At 48.9% G+C, this 15404-nt stretch overlaps 3 protein-coding genes across 3 annotated transcripts; 2 read left to right on the forward strand and 1 right to left on the reverse strand.

Annotated features, from left to right (window-relative positions):
* Window positions 1-4942: 4942 nt before the first annotated feature.
* LOC123124845 (uncharacterized) lies at window positions 4943-6052 on the reverse strand. The gene is made up of 2 exons (XM_044545395.1): window positions 5467-6052; window positions 4943-5391 (listed from the first exon to the last, which is right to left on the reverse strand). The coding sequence occupies exons 1-2, from the start codon at window positions 6035-6037 to the stop codon at window positions 5318-5320; spliced, it is 645 nt and encodes a 214-aa protein (XP_044401330.1). The 5' UTR covers window positions 6038-6052; the 3' UTR covers window positions 4943-5317.
* A 4513-nt stretch (window positions 6053-10565) lies between these two features.
* On the forward strand, window positions 10566-11642 carry LOC123124846 (cell wall protein IFF6). Its single transcript, XM_044545396.1, has one exon. It carries the CDS (start codon window positions 10632-10634, stop codon window positions 11418-11420), a length of 789 nt encoding a protein of 262 aa, XP_044401331.1. The 5' UTR covers window positions 10566-10631; the 3' UTR covers window positions 11421-11642.
* A 2264-nt stretch (window positions 11643-13906) lies between these two features.
* LOC123121596 (fibroin heavy chain) lies at window positions 13907-15265 on the forward strand. The gene has a single exon (XM_044541614.1). The coding sequence runs from the start codon at window positions 14006-14008 to the stop codon at window positions 14984-14986; it is 981 nt and encodes a 326-aa protein (XP_044397549.1). The 5' UTR covers window positions 13907-14005; the 3' UTR covers window positions 14987-15265.
* Window positions 15266-15404: the final 139 nt, after the last annotated feature.

A 15404-nucleotide genomic window follows, 5' to 3' on the forward strand; every position in this document is an offset into this window, starting at 1 on the left:
TCGTGTGTTCGAATCTTCCCGGCGTTTGTTCTGCGATGGCGCGCTGGTGAGCTTTGATCGGTGGCACCCAGGATGGGGCTCGGTGCCCTCTGAGCTTGAGTTTTTAACAAAGCTTACCTTCCACGGCATGCCTCGACGTGCTTGGAACAGCGAGTCCATGAACGAGCTTATCAACGACCTTGGAGGTGAGCTCGTAAGTATGTTTGTTCCTCCAGACAGCTGGGCTCTGACGGTTATGGCATGGATGAAGAAGCCGTCCACCATACCGAAGGTGATTGGTGTTGAGATACCGGTGCAGGAACCGGGGTTGTACTATTCGTCGCCACCAAGGCCGCCGCGGACCACGTTAGGGATGTACCTGTATCGAGTGTTCGTGCATGTCGAAGAAGTGGTCAATCCATCAATCGAAGTCCTGCCGCCGCCGCTGGTGCCAGGGTCCGTCGACGACGTCCATTACAGGAGTCAACGTCAGACTTTCCCCGTGTTGCTCGGAACGATGGATGGCACAGGGCCTACTCCATCGCGCGGCGGAGGCCACTGCTTCTTTGGGAGAAGAGGCAGGGCTGGCTGCCTGGATGTGCTCTAATTTGAGGTAACAACTGAATCTTGTCAGATACTAGTTAAATCCGAGCTATGGGTGTGAAGCACTGATATGCCAGTACATTTGATTGTGACCTGTTCTAATTTTGTACCTGAACTTTTTTTAGAAAGGGTTGTACGTCAACTTAATGTGCTAGCAGAACTTATTGTGTTGTCTGTCTGTTTTCTTTGCACAACATTCAAGATATTTCCCCGTCATTGATAAAGACGATGAACCGTTATGTACGACTTCGTTGGTTTCAACATAGCCCTTCCCGTAGCGATCCACTGCTTCCATCCTGATTGTGCCGCCTGCGTGAAATTTTTGTATGCAAGTTCAGTGTGCTATGATGTTCTATATGATTGTGTCAACTATATAAGTTTTTACTGAGCATCAGAAATGCATATGGCTGAAAGATGTATTTACGAGCATCGACCGATGGGTCTCTCTCTATCTCTCCCTCTCTCTCTCTCCCACACACACACACACATGCACACACGCTCGCACACGCATAAGTGGGACCCGTTGAATTATTTATTTGCTCGTGACAGCTTTTAATTAGGTTCCACTGTAATCTAACTTTTTTCTTAAGTTATTAATTGAGCTCAGTGACTTCAAAAAGTTGTACAGAAGCCTTGTTTGGGCCTTTCCTGCGTCGTTGAATGTGGGTTGAGTAACCATGTTAGGTTGTACTGTACTACACAGGCCTTTTTTTCAATATCAGCAATGCAACTGGGCCGACAGTTGTGCACAATATCCGGGTCAACTTGTTATTCTCTGCCCCGCTGGGCTGCAAACTTTCCTAGGAGGTATGCATTAGGCTTAACAAGAAAATGGACTTTAAGAAATAATAAATGGGATGTAATTATAATAACTGGACAGTTACTATGCACCAAACACGTAATTAGTTTGAAAAATATATTATTTTTGGAATTTGAAAATTTTAATTTCATTACTTGTTGCGCGCGCAATATTTCGTTGGATTTTAACGTAATACAACTTTATTTTGAAATTATATTTAACCTGACTAGAAATTTCGGATAAAAATATTTCGGATCCCATCAAAATGTGGGAATTTTTTTTGAATTCTGTTTTGAGCGGTTGTTTGAAATTATTAATCGTTGTCCTAGCTAGAAGTTGGGCTGTACTTTTAACAAACTGTAAATGGGCTGTAGTAAATTCCATTAGAATTAAAAAATGGGTTGTACATTCTTACAAATCGCAAATGGGCTATATGTTCTCTGCCAAATCCGAGCTGTGGGCCTACTAAGTTGACGCGTACCAAGGGCTTTGTCAACTTAGTCAATATAAACGATTCTAGCTGCAGTGATCGTACGATGTCCATCCAACGGCCGTAGTGCTTCTTCAACCTCTGGTCTTCTTGCTCCAGCCGCCCAAAGCAGCGCCGGTCGTGTCGCGTGCTCCTGCCTCCCGTGGCCGGCTGTGATGCCGCGGAGGCCTCACCGCCCCGTACTACTCCCACCGCTGGCCAGGCCATCCCTCTACTCACCCACACCCCCTGTTATTCTGCGGCGACGGCAGCCTCACACCGCAGCCGAACCAGTGAACCCTCGTACTCCTCTCCGCGCGGGCTTCCACTGCTGCGTCTTCCCCGGCTCCGCGTCGTCCCCTTCCTAGGCCTCGCCGTCGTCCAGACCACCGCCCTGGTGCTGTCGGCGCGGCGTGGTCAATGTGGTCAACAACCGACTTCCATCAGAAAAGTATTGTATGTGGAGAGGCTGACAGCTGGGTCCAGGCGGGCGCAAGGAAGTGCCTCCTTATTACGCGCAAAATAATTATTCCTCCACCTGACAGCAGGGACCCACCGGACGGGCCACCTTATTTCGCGAAAAAAATGTTCCCCTTGACTGCTGGGACCCACCGGATAGGCCAGCGTATTTCGCGAAAAAACGTCCCCCCCGCTGTCAGCTCGGACCCACCGGAAGTGCCTCCTTATTACGCACAAAAAATGAATACTCCCCCTGCTAGCTAGGACCCACCATGGTGGGAGGCTGACTTGTGGGCCTACTAAGTTGACTGGGACGGGGGCCTTTGTCAACTTTAGTCAATATGAACGATTCTAGCTCCAGTGACCGTACGATGTCCATCCAATGGTCGTAGTGCTTCTTCAACCTCTGGTCTTCTTGCTCCAGCCACCCAAAGCAGCGCCGGTCGTGCCGCATGCTCCTGCCTCCCGTGGCCGGCTGTGCTGCCGCGGAGGCCTCACCGCCCCCTACTATTCCCACCGCTGGCCAGGCCCTGCGGCGACGGCAGCCTCACACCGCAGCCGAACCAGTGAACCCTCGTACTCCTCTCCGCGCGGGCTTCCACTGCCGCGTCTTCCCCGGCTCCCCGTCGTCCCCTTCCTTGGCCTCGCCGTCGTCCACCGCCCTGGTGCTCTCGGCGCGGCGTGGTCAACGTGGTCAAGGAATGACTTCCATCGGACGTGGACTGTACGTGGAGAGGCTGACAGCTGGGTCCACGGCCGCAGCAAGGAAGTGCCTCCTTATTACGCGGAAAATAATGATTCCTCCATCTGACAGCGGGGACCCACCGGACGGGCCACCGTATTTCGTGAAAAAAAATGTTTCCCCCTGACTGCGGGGACCCACTAGCTATATCTTCGCACGCAAGGAAGTGCATCCGGGCAAAAAAAACGATTCGCCCCCTGACTGCTGGGACCCACCAGCTACATCTTCGCAGGCAAGGAAGTGCCTGACAGTCGGGACCCACCTGGTCGAAGCGTACGTAGCATTGTCATTCTGGTCGCGAACGTGTACGTACATACTGGTCGATGTAAAGGCGCGCACGTGTCGTAGTAGAGGCGCGCACGTAGCATGTACACGTACGTACAGCGGCCAGTGTGCAAGAAAGAAAATACGACCACGTACGTACATACGGGCAGGGTCTCGAACGCCCACTCACGCATACGTACGGCCAGGGCTCGTGTACATGGCTGGGTCAGAACGGAGAAACAGCGTCGTCGTCGTGTTCATGGGGAGCCAACCGGTTGGGTTGGAACGGAATGCGTCGTCGTGTTCATCGGGAGGGCTTGGACGGAACAACCGATGGAAACGAGGCCTGGCGTACCGCAGAACAGAGGAAACGGCCTTGTGTTCGACCGGCCACGTTTGAAACGGGATCATGTTCATTGGGAGGGGTCTGGCGTACCGCAAAACGGAGGAAACGGACCTCCTACGATCGAAACGGGGGTCCTGTTGATCGGGAGGGGTGTGGCGTACCGCAAAACGGAGGAAACGGACTTGTGTTGGAGTGCTACGGTCGAAACGGGGGTCCTGTTCATCGGGAGGGGTGTGGCGTACCGCAAAACGGGACTCCACGGGACACTGTTCATCTCCACCGTCAACCCCCTCCAGCCTCCACGGGCTACTGTTCATCCACCGTCGACCTCCTCCAGCCTCCACCACGCGCTACTCCACTGGCTACTGTTCAACCAGCCCTCTCCACAGGCTCCTGTTCAACCACCCCTCCACGGGCTACTGTTCATCCAGCCCTTCACCGTTTACTGTTCATTCTGCCCTCCACGGGGTGGTCCTGTTCATCCTGCCCTCCACGGGGTCCTGTTCATCCAGCCCCAACCGGCTCGATCGATCAGGGTCCTGTTCATCCAAAGGCAACATCACGGGGTCCTGTTCATCCACCCCCACCGGGAACTGTTCATCCAAACCCCCCCCCCCAGCAACGCTCACTGTTCATCCAGAGGCAGCATCGATCGGCTTCAGTTAACAGCAGTAGCGAAGGAATCGCTCGATCGGGTTCAGTTAACAGCCATCGATCGATCGATCGGGTTCAGTAATGCGTAGCCTGCAGTGCAATCGCTTGGATTCAGTTAGAGCCCAACGCCTCGCTCGGGTTCAGTTAGAGCCAACGTCTCGCACACACGCGCGTACGTGTACGAGAGAAACGCGCATCGCTCGGCCCCCGACCTCCCACCGTAACCGGGAACTCCCCAAAATTTTCCTCGCCCTCGCTTCTACCACGGTTTTTTCCGTCATGGACGGCCCAAAGAATGTCATGCAGCTGCGTCTTCGGCCCGCCCAGGACGAAAAGCCCATTTTCTGTCATGATTTTTTGTCATAGAAGTAGGAGCCCACCACATCTATGATGATACCGGGTTTTGTCACAATTATCGTCATAGAAGTGTCATATGTATGACAGAAAAAAATTTCGTTCGGCCCAAAATGTCACCGATGTGTCTTTTTTTGTAGTGAAGAAAGCAAGCAACTGTTTCTAGGTCAAGTACAGAAGCTGAATACAAGGCTTTAGCAAATGCTACAGCTGAAGTAATGTGGATACAAACATTACTCTATGAGCTTGGAATTAAGGCTCCACAGGCTGCGAGGTTATGGTGTGACAATATTGGTGCAACCGATCTCTCAGCAAATCCGGTCTTTCATGCACACACAAAAGACATTGAGATTGATTTTCATTCTGTCAGAGAAAGAGTAGCTCGAAAGCTACTGGATATTCGGTTTATACTTACTGGAGGTCAACTTGCCGATGGGTTTACAAAACCTCTCACCATGAGAAGGTTGGACGAGTTCAAGTACAATCTTAACCTTAGCAAAGTTTCATAAGGTTCAGATTGAGGGGGAGTGTTAGAATAGTTGGTTAGAGATAGAGTTGTATAGCGATAGATATCTGTTTAAACTTGTACCCTTCTCTATCTCTTCTTCTGTTATCTCCCTTCTCCTGATTCTCCTGTAACGATCATTCTCAGTAACGATCTCTCGATCTCGTCTTGTAAGCCATGGCATCCTTTCTATATATACAAGTGCGGCCCGAGCTTCCTATATCGTTTTACATGTGGATGAGAAAATTATTGTCTCATACAGCGCAAAAAAAATATTGTCTCATATACTCACCAACACTGTACCGAGCGGACGAGCTGGCCCCTCGAACAGAAGCTGAGCCTGATCTAGACGCAGCGGTCGAGCCCGCTCCAGCCACGGAGCCGGAACCAGATCCTGACCCGGACGCTGGCACCCGTCCTCCCACTCCAAGGCCGGCGCCCAGGTGAATGTCGAGGCCCATCCTGGCCAGGCGGCGGCTCTCCACCATGCCGCACCCGAACGCCAGCAGCACCAAGGCGGCAGCGACGGCCACGCTCCGCCGGCAGCTTGTCATCCTCATCTTGCACGGCACCACAGACACACACCCCCAAGCTCGAACGCCTAGCTGGTAATGGCTGCTCACCACCGTCGCCCTGTGTCTCTCGGCTGGTTGCCTTGGGAGATGAAGAAAGTCGACGCGGCCAGTTGTATAGGGCAAACCGAGTGCGCGATGCAAGAGGATCTGTATCCATTCTGATGAGGTTCGTTGGACGAGGCGGTAATAATGCTGCGGCTCATACATGCGCGCATGCAGTGAGACACGCTCTATCCTAAGATGTATGTACCTCATGTAACTTTTGATGGCAGGAGGATTGGATGCCATGTCGTCTTAGCACTTGCAGTGGGCGTGCGGACGCGGTCGACCGGGCAAGCAGTGGTGGTGCGGCAAAGGTACGTACTCTACGTGACCTGATAAGCAGTGGCGGAGCTTCACTAGGGCCAAGGGGGCCTATGCCTCCCCCCCCCCCCCCCCCCCCCCCACCCTAGAGAAAGTATATGAAACCCATACGACATGTGCGAGGAAGGTAGGGTCGTGAAGTTGGAGGTTACCGCAGCAGCTCTGAATGGCGACGGCGATGGCAGTCACTAGGCCTCGGAGATGGTACGCCGTGATGGCACCTGAGGCTTGGGCCACGGCCGTAAAGAACCATGAGCATCGCGTTCCTGGGTCCGCCCCCGCGATGGTGGCCACAAGGGCAGCTCCTGATTGGGCACTAGCAGAAAGAAGCAACAAGATGACGTGCGACAACATGATATCGACTGTGCCCTCAGTCATTCGGCACTGCGCCCCTAGCGATTCCAACTCCGGCTGGAGCATGAAGAGCCAGAGTGAAAACACGGCCGTCACCATGGCGATGGTTGTCGCCGCCAAGCCAAAACACAGAAGGATGCCAGCAACGATCCTTAGGTGGGATCTTGCGTGGGTGTCGATTGTCGGAGCTCCTCCAGCAGCATGGCCCCCGGCGGCGGTACCTCCAGCAGCGTGGCCACCGTCAGCGGCACCTTCGGCAGCACCAAGGGGGGCTATGGCCCCTACCCTAGAGAAAGTATATGAAATATTATTAATTGGTAAGCCAAATTTTTAAAAAATTGTCATAGTTTAAGCAGAATATGCCTTTTTGCCCCCATAACTCTGCTTTGCCCCCTCAACAATCTCTGTCAAGCTCCGCCACTGCTGATAAGGGTTAGTGGGGGAGTGATTGCATGCATGTGATGTGACTACTGAGCATCGAGAATTGTATGCCGTGGAGTAATGCTACACCTACTTGAACAGTTTTGAGTAACTTATGTAATGACTTGCGTGGCATTTTTCTGTTGGTTGAAATTAGGGGAGGGGCCCACCCACTTGAATTGAGGGGATGGAGAGGTTTGCTAGGAAGGAAGGTTACGTGAAGGGAGCACATAGGATTACCTAGGTCTAGCATTTTTGGTATGCCGTGTTAGGGCATTTTCAATGCTGAGCGCTTATGCAGGCGCTTATCGTGTGGGAAAAAATATCCAAGGACGTTAGCGCTCGCTCCTCCAACGCTGGCGCTAATAACGGGCTCTTGAATAACAGATTAGAAAGAAAGGCCCAGTTCTCTCGTACGTTAAAAAATGAGCAAGCGCTCGGTGCCTTCCTTTGCACCGATGCCAGACGAGGCGCTGGGATTCGACAACGTAACCTCCGATCTGCCGGGATTAAATTCCTAGCGCCCCCTCTTAGCATCTCCCGTTGGAGATGCCCTTATCTTTGCGTTCGCCTGCACGCTAGCTGCCCTACGTGTTCTTCGACTCGCTCGAGTCAAGGCCACGTCTCTGGTTTGCCAAGCGCATCTCTTTTCTCCTGCACACACACACACCCAAAAGCCTTCTATTTTCGTCAGCGCCGCCGTTGGTCCGCCCCATCTTAGATGGCCTCTAGGCCATGGACGTGCGGAGCATCTCGGCCTCCCGCCGGCGGGAGGGACCACGTTCTCGTTCTTGTTAAATTCAGCGTCTTGGTTGGGACTATGACGGTGGCGATGTCCCTTAGTAGGAATAATGTCTCCCACGTTTTATCCCCGTCCCGATGGTGAATCTAGCATCGTCAGAGGGCGTATGCAGTTGTGTCTCCGTCGGATCTCATGGGATTCGGTCAGTGCTGGTCTTCGATGGATTTGTTTGGATCTGGTCTTTGTTCATCTTTGTTTGGGTGTTTATAGGTTTGATCCTTCTGATCTACGACTTCTTACATCGGTGATGGTTGCTGCTCTGGTGCGCTGATCCTATAGGGTCTTAGCATGACGACTTTTCAATTGTCTACTACAATAAGGTTTGCCTGGCTCTGGTAAGGGAGGGACGATGATAGTGACGAGCCTTCGACTCGCTTCTGCGCTTGTAGTCGTTGCTAGATGGTCCATAGATATGGTTGTAATTTTTATTACCTTAATTGTTTATTGTACTACCATAATTGAAAATGAATAGATTAGAAGTTTCTAGAAAAAATAAAGAACTGTATGCCGTGTTAGCTTTTCCACTGCTAGCAAGATGATATGTCACGAAAACCATCTCACTGCTCCTGTCCACTGCAATGCGAAAATTTACAAACTACTCCCTCCGTTTTCAAATATAAGTCTTTTAACAGATTCCAACAAATGATTACATACGGAGCAAAATAAGCAAATCTACACTCTAAAATATGTTTACATACACCTATATATTCTAGTTCATTTAAAATGTCTAGAAAGACTTATATTTAAAAACGGAGGGAGTACCACAATAAGCATTTACTACGTAGAATTGTTGTACTTCTCAGGCTGATTTGTATCCATGAATTAGAATAACAGCCAACATGCACGCGGAAGTAGCTTGTGTACGGACGAGTGGTGTTGCAATATCCATGGATAGGCTTGGTAGTCATTGTGGCGGGGACCTCGCCGAACCTCATTAACAAATTCCCGTGTCATCATGTTGTGATGTCTGCGATGGCCTTGCCGGAGGCCAGGACAGCACCAAACCCATTGTAAAGGTAGGAAGCATCCTCGTCGGCTCCATCCGCAGCAGCAGCAGGGAGGAGCAGATTGTCCCTGCCCACCATCACCGTTTCTCGGTTGCGCATCTGATGTACTCCCTCCGGTCCTTTTTAATTCACATATAAGATTTATCTGAAGTCAAACCTCGTAAACTTTGATCAAATTTATAGAAAAAAATATCAACATTCAGAATGTGGAATCAATAACATTAGATGCGTCATGACTTTAATTTTCATATTGTATAAATTTAGCATTGTACTAGTTGTTAATATTTTTTCATATAAATATGGTCAAACTTTATGAAGTTTGACTTCAGACAATTCTTATATGCACAGTAAAAAAGACCAGATGGAGTAATGAATTGTTCATCTAAATAATTATTCCCAATGAAACATCCAAAGGGGACTTAGCAGATTGACGTAATTAAAATGTTCGTGCTCTCCCCTGTCCACTCGTATCGCAGTCGAGGTGTGGGCGGACGGTGGATGCTCGCTATATATGGGCCGGGATGTACTATTTAGAAACATGCGCTTCAACTTAGTTGAGATAAGCGTACGCGCATGATATGCTGGTCTTTAGCGAGTGACCGAGTGGTACTCCACTAGTGTGGATATGAAAGGAAAGCTATAGCCTATAGTGGACTCGAATTCGCTTGGCTTCGACACGTGCATGCATGCGCACGCAGAGTAATGGTCGATGAAGCTTTTCCTTTGCACTCCGAAATAATCATGCTCTGGGCTGCTCAAAATGTTGATGACCAGGTGGTAGATCTAGCATATTCGATTTCAAATTTAATTACGCACACATGATTTTATTAGCATTTTCACTTATATTTCATGTGTGTTTCCATAACATATCAACATCAGTTTTCATGCAAGTCAAACTAATGTATGTTGGATCGAGATTATAGAATAAAAATATTATGAAAATATAATATTTTTCATGACGGATCAAATATGCACATTTGGTACTGTAGATATTGATATTTTTCCCCAAAAAAAGCTTGGTTAAACATGCACATGTTTGGCTTTTGAAAATATTTTGAAATGGAAGAAGTATTTCCTATTCATTTGGTGAACTTTTTTTCCTCGCAGAAATCATATAGGAAATCTAGAAATTGTTGTGGTTACCACGCTATCATTACTCTTTGCTCGCCCCGTAGCTGCCATGCATGCTTGATTTCCTTAGATCCGCCGCATGAATGATGATCAATTGATCATGTGAAATGGAATCGACCGAGGCATTCACGTCGACGGACAAGTACATCCGCTCTGCACGTATTACTGTAGTAGCATACAGTACTGTGCACTCGCATCTATGGTTGACATCGTTCAGCTAGTCACCACCACTCAGCCACAACTTATTTCTCGCCGCTAAATAGGCGCTGACCACTTTCTTGGCGAGCGCATGCGGCACGCAGCTGCATGCCACGGCGCCCACGGCCACGAGCGCCAACTTTTCCGGCGCACCCAGACGCGCCCATCGGCATCGACGGTCTCACGATTTTCTCGACCCCGGGACGTGTCGCGCAGCCGCAGCTGCGGTACGCCAACGATCGAATAGCTCACCGGCAGCAACTAAACCCGGCCGCCCACTACACACGCCGTCCGGGAGCACGATCGCCTGCGCGCCGTGCTGCGCGTTGAATTCTCACCGATTCTCATGGAAAAAGGCACGGCTCCCTGGCCACACATGCGCGGAGGCTAATCTGGAGCATACACGCGGATGATTCAACCACACCACTTCGCCACCATGCACTTTATCGGTCGACCGGTAGCACAAGGGCACAGCCTCTCGCTCTCGTCGACCTATAAATTCCCACAAGGTCTGTCGAACTCGCATCGATCATCACTAGTTCACAATCACCGCGACTCACTCACTCGTTCACTGTTGAGATAGAGACAAGAGAGGGCAGTGGGCACAATGGTCTGCATTAAGGCCATTGCTTTTGTAGCTGTACTTGTCGCTGGTGCATCGCTTGCCCCGGTGGGCGAGAGCCGCTATGCTCGGAAGGACCTTGGTCTCAACCTCGGCCTTGGCGGGCTTGGAATCGGTATCGGCTTGGGTGCTGGTGTGGGCGCAGGTGGTTCCGGCTACAGTTCAGGCTCGGGCTCGGGATCCGGTTCCGGATCAGGGTCGGGTTCTGGTTCTGGGTCTGGTTCGGGGTCGGGCTCAGGATCGGGGTCAGGTGGTCTAGGTCTTGGACTTGGTGTTGGAGTTGGTATTGGTGGTGGTGGTGGTTCTAGTTCCGGTTCTGGATCGGGTTCGGCATCTGTCTCTCGTTCTGGATCAATTCCAGGCATAGGATCTGGTTCTGGATCGGCATCGGCTTCTGGGTCAGGCTCAGCCTCGGGAGGGGGTGGGCTTGGGCTTGGGGCTGGACTCGGTATTGGATTAGGTGGTGCTACTGGTGGCTCTAGCTCGAGTTCAGGGTCAGGCTCAGCTTCGGCTTCAGGCTCTGGGTCGGGAAGCGGCTCAAGGGATGGATCAGGTGCTAGCTCTAGTGCAGGATCCGAGGCAGGATCAAGTGCGGGGTCCAGTGCCGGATCAAGTGCGGGGTCCAGTGCAGGCTCTAGTGCCGGATCAAGTGCAGGGTCCAGTGCAGGTTCAAGTGCAAGCTCTAGTGCCAGATCAGAGGCAGGTTCAAGTGCAAGCTCTGGTGCCAGATCAGAGGCAGGTTCCGAAGCCAGAAGAGTGCAAGGCCACCATTGACGCGAGATAGGATGAAGACATGATTCTCTAAATACTATGTTAATTCTACAGCAAGGCCATACATATATAGTAATGATTTCGACCATGGTGAAGGAAATGATATTTGATGTATTTAATTTTGATAAAGATTAAACAATTTGGTTATATGAAAACTCGTGTATGCTTTGAATAAAGGATCCTGGATGAATCTCAAATGCATGTTGTTCTTCAATTTTGAAATTATATTCTAATGCTTGGGCTCTTGAGTAATTATGTTCGAGGCATGATCTACTAACATTAACTTGAACACCAGAGTTGTATCCTTATGTAGCTAGCCAGGCATCAATATATACTATTGAGACTTCACTCTTTGTTAAACCAATACTCTACCATGGGCTCTCACCTAGTTGCAATGGCATCAAGATTATGATCGATATTGCCACCAAGTATTACGGAGTATGTATAAATCTACTTGGAACACATATATATGTTTCTGGTGAATCATATTCAACTTTAGAATGTCCTATAAAATTATGTAGTATGGTAAAGCTAGGAAAATACATAAGGTCCAACTTGATGCTAGATACATCCATTTGAGGGACAAGTTTTTTCGGATGGAGGGAGTATTAGCTAACACACAAATAACTGTTGATAGCTTACATGCACATTTTTTTAGATAATAGGCAACATATCCTTCGTATGAAAATATAAGGCCTAGAAGTTTTGTCCGAAGTCAAAGCTCTCCAAGTTTATAGGAAATCAATTCGTAAAAAGAAGTTTATACGAAATCAACATCTACAATAACAAACCAACATCAAAAAATCTATAGTGAAATATGTTTTTATAGTGTATTTATTGATATCGTATATATAGATGTAATTTTTTCTGTATAAATTTGGACAACCTTCAGAAACTTTGACCTGGCAAACCTTATAGGACATACTTCCTCTGTATCAAAATGTAAGACGTTTTTTTACACTATTATACGAAGGGAGTATATTTTGAAACATACGGGGCGTATTTCTGCATCAAGCTAAAACAAATTATGTTTGAGTTCTACAACAATTAGTTACCAATGCTTATCATCAGCTCCTAGGGGACTAAGGGCGCACATGCTTTGGTGTTTACACACATGAAATACTTGGTTGATTCGGCATTTCAGTGACGAGGTATAATTGGTGAAGTTTTTTTGTTATGAACTAAGATGATACCCCGTAAGTTGTTGCGTGAATTTTTTGCAATAAATTCGGTTGTATGAAACATGCATATTTGAGGTAATATGAGAACTAGAACTGAAAATAAATGTGACTTATTGTGTTTGATTAATGTATAGTTGTTAAATATAAATGACATAATAGAATGAAAGTTCTCATGCATGTTTACATGTTGAGGTGGATCTTTTTTTCATGTATGTTGCATGATGAGGTGGTATTGCTTGTATGCTGAGAGAAATATGTTACTGAGGACTAGTTATTTAGATATACTCCATCTATACACTAATGTAAGATGTTTTTACAATTCAAATTAAACTGCAAAATCATTTTATATTAGTGTATAGAGGTAGTAAAAGATAATGACAAGACCGCACCCGAAACACTTAGTGTTACTATTTTATTTTATGTTCACTTAGTCAACGGTATATATTTATCTCACAATTAAGCTCACATGCAGAGAGTTTTTTTTTCGGTGACCCATGTAGAGAGAGCTGATGGAGATTATCTATAAATTAAGACCAAGACAGCCAACCTACCGATAGTTTTTTTAAAGTACAAGTTTTATTCAGATATGACTAGCACGTAATTTTAAATCGAAAAATTAGAAGCCTCCTTCCGTGCCAGCCAATGAGTGTGGCATATCTCATTGTGAAGCCGAACCATCAAGTCATTATCGCCAGCAAATGATTCGTGCTCAACCCATACTGTAAACCTCTCACTACTCCGGCCGGCTATGATAGTTTAATAATGGAATAATCACATCCAAGGAGCAAAAATTGAAGATTTAGGTCAACCATTAGCGGTCGACAATATGGATATCCAAAGATGAAAAGGAGTAGCACTAGCAAGCTAGCTAGCTGGATGATAAGACTCTCATCGCATCCACCACTAGCCACAACCATCATGCATCCAGCTAAAACGATAAAACGGCAGAGCTAGCTTCTGGAATCTCCCATTGATCAACAAAAAAGCTGCTCCATTATACCAAATCTCCGGGGGGTCACGTCAGCTTCACACACGCAGTGCAGCAACCATATTCCTCTCACACCATGCATGCAGTGGCGCACTTGAAACGTGTCACCCCGACGCGCTACGAGGCCTCACATCTCCGTTCCCTTTGCACCGCCGGCCACACACTATGCGCCACTACCCGAGCGAATTCGGCCGCGCAGTAGCCACAGCCACAAGTTCTTTCCACCAAGGAAGAAGACGCAAGCCAAACCATATTTCTGAAAGCCCACTTCTGGGCCCTATAAATAGCACGGCATTGCTCCTAGTGTTTGCATACCAAGGACAAGGAGTTGCAAAGCCTTAGGCAAGAAAGCAAGCCAGCAGTCTATACATATTTGAGTCACATAGAAGCAAGACCTGGTTCTTAGAGGTTCCGCGACAATGCGACAAATGACGACCATTTCGGTTGGCATTGTTGTGCTTGCCACACTTGTTTTGGCATCCGAGGGTCGCATTGCCCGGAAGGACTTAGGCCTAAACCTTGGTGGTGTAGGCTTGGGGACCGATACAGGTGTCAATATAGGGGGTAACATTGGCATAGGTGGTGCCGGCTCTGCATCGGGGTCTGGTTCTGCGTCTGGATCAGGGTCGGGATCAGCCTCTGGTTCGGGGTCTGGCTCGGGGTCTGGTTCGGGCGCTGCATCATCAGCAGGTTCGGGTGCAGTTTCTGGTGGGGGGTCTTATGCTGGGTCTGGTGCAGGCTCAGGCTCAGGTGGAGCCTCTGGCTCTAGTGCCGGCTCAGGCTCAGGTGGAGCCTCTGGTTCTGGTGCGGGTTCAAGCTCGGGTGGAGCTTCTGGCTCTGGCGCTGGTTCAGGTGCAGGCTCAGGTGGAGCCTCTGGCTCTGGTGCTGGTTCAGGCTCAGGTGGAGCCTATGGTGGAGCTTCTGGCTCTGGTGTCGGTTCAGGCTCAGGTGGAGGCTCTGGTTCAGGTGCTGGTTCGGGATCCGGTTATGGTCAGGGGCAGGGAAAAGGCGAAGGCCGGGGCCAAGGGTCTGGATATGGCCAGGGTTCCGGCTCGGGCCATGGACAAGGTTCAGGCTCTGGTTCGGGTTATGGTGAGGGACATGGTGAAGGTTATGGACAAGGACATGGTGCGGGATCTGGATATGGTGAGGGCCATGGCGAAGGTTATGGTCAAGGTAGTGGTGTCGGGCAAGGATCCGGATACGGTGAGGGCCATGGCGAAGGTTATGGTCAAGGAAGTGGGGTCGGGCAAGGATCTGGATATGGCGAAGGTCATGGCCAAGGCTCTGGTTCAGGCTCTGGCTATGGTGAAGGCTCTGGTAGTGGTTATGGAAATGGGGCCGGCTCGGGCTACGCTGAAGGTCATGGATATGGGTATGGATCTGGACATGGCAAATGATTAAGACGTGGACTACTGCAGTATTAATAATGTATGGTTGTCTCAAGCTTCATGTTTACACTTGGACATCATCTATGTGTGTGTGGCTTCGATTCTAAGGGGCTGAGTCTAACTAAATTGGTGGAGGGTCAAATGTATAATCCTACCATCTAGGTTCAAGTCTTTGACTCGAACTTTAGAGTGTATGTTCCACCCGCCATATTAATAGTACACGTAGGTTCTCCTATATGTGCTATAATATACACTTATTTATTAATAAATTCCATGTTGAGTGAATAATTTTCCGTGTGAAACATGAGTACAACGCCACATGCATGCATGAGATGTTTGTACAATGCACTGACGCGAACAATAACCGTAAGTATGACCCACTAATGTGAACAATACTTTAAGTAGTACACACTAACGCGAACAAGGA

This window comes from Triticum aestivum, chromosome 5D (assembly GCF_018294505.1).
Source record: "Triticum aestivum cultivar Chinese Spring chromosome 5D, IWGSC CS RefSeq v2.1, whole genome shotgun sequence".
Taxonomy (NCBI): Eukaryota; Viridiplantae; Streptophyta; class Magnoliopsida; order Poales; family Poaceae; genus Triticum; species Triticum aestivum.

Coding starts and splice junctions, on each gene's coding strand:
- LOC123124845 (XM_044545395.1), bottom strand. CDS start 6,037: ATGGCATCCAATCCTCCTGCCATCAAAAGTTACATGAGGTACATACAT. Junction 5,392..5,466: donor GTCCGCTCGGTACAGTGTTG/GTGAGTATATGA, acceptor AAAACGATATAG/GAAGCTCGGGCCGCACTTGT.
- LOC123124846 (XM_044545396.1), top strand. CDS start 10,632: ATGGTCTGCATTAAGGCCATTGCTTTTGTAGCTGTACTTGTCGCTGGT.
- LOC123121596 (XM_044541614.1), top strand. CDS start 14,006: ATGCGACAAATGACGACCATTTCGGTTGGCATTGTTGTGCTTGCCACA.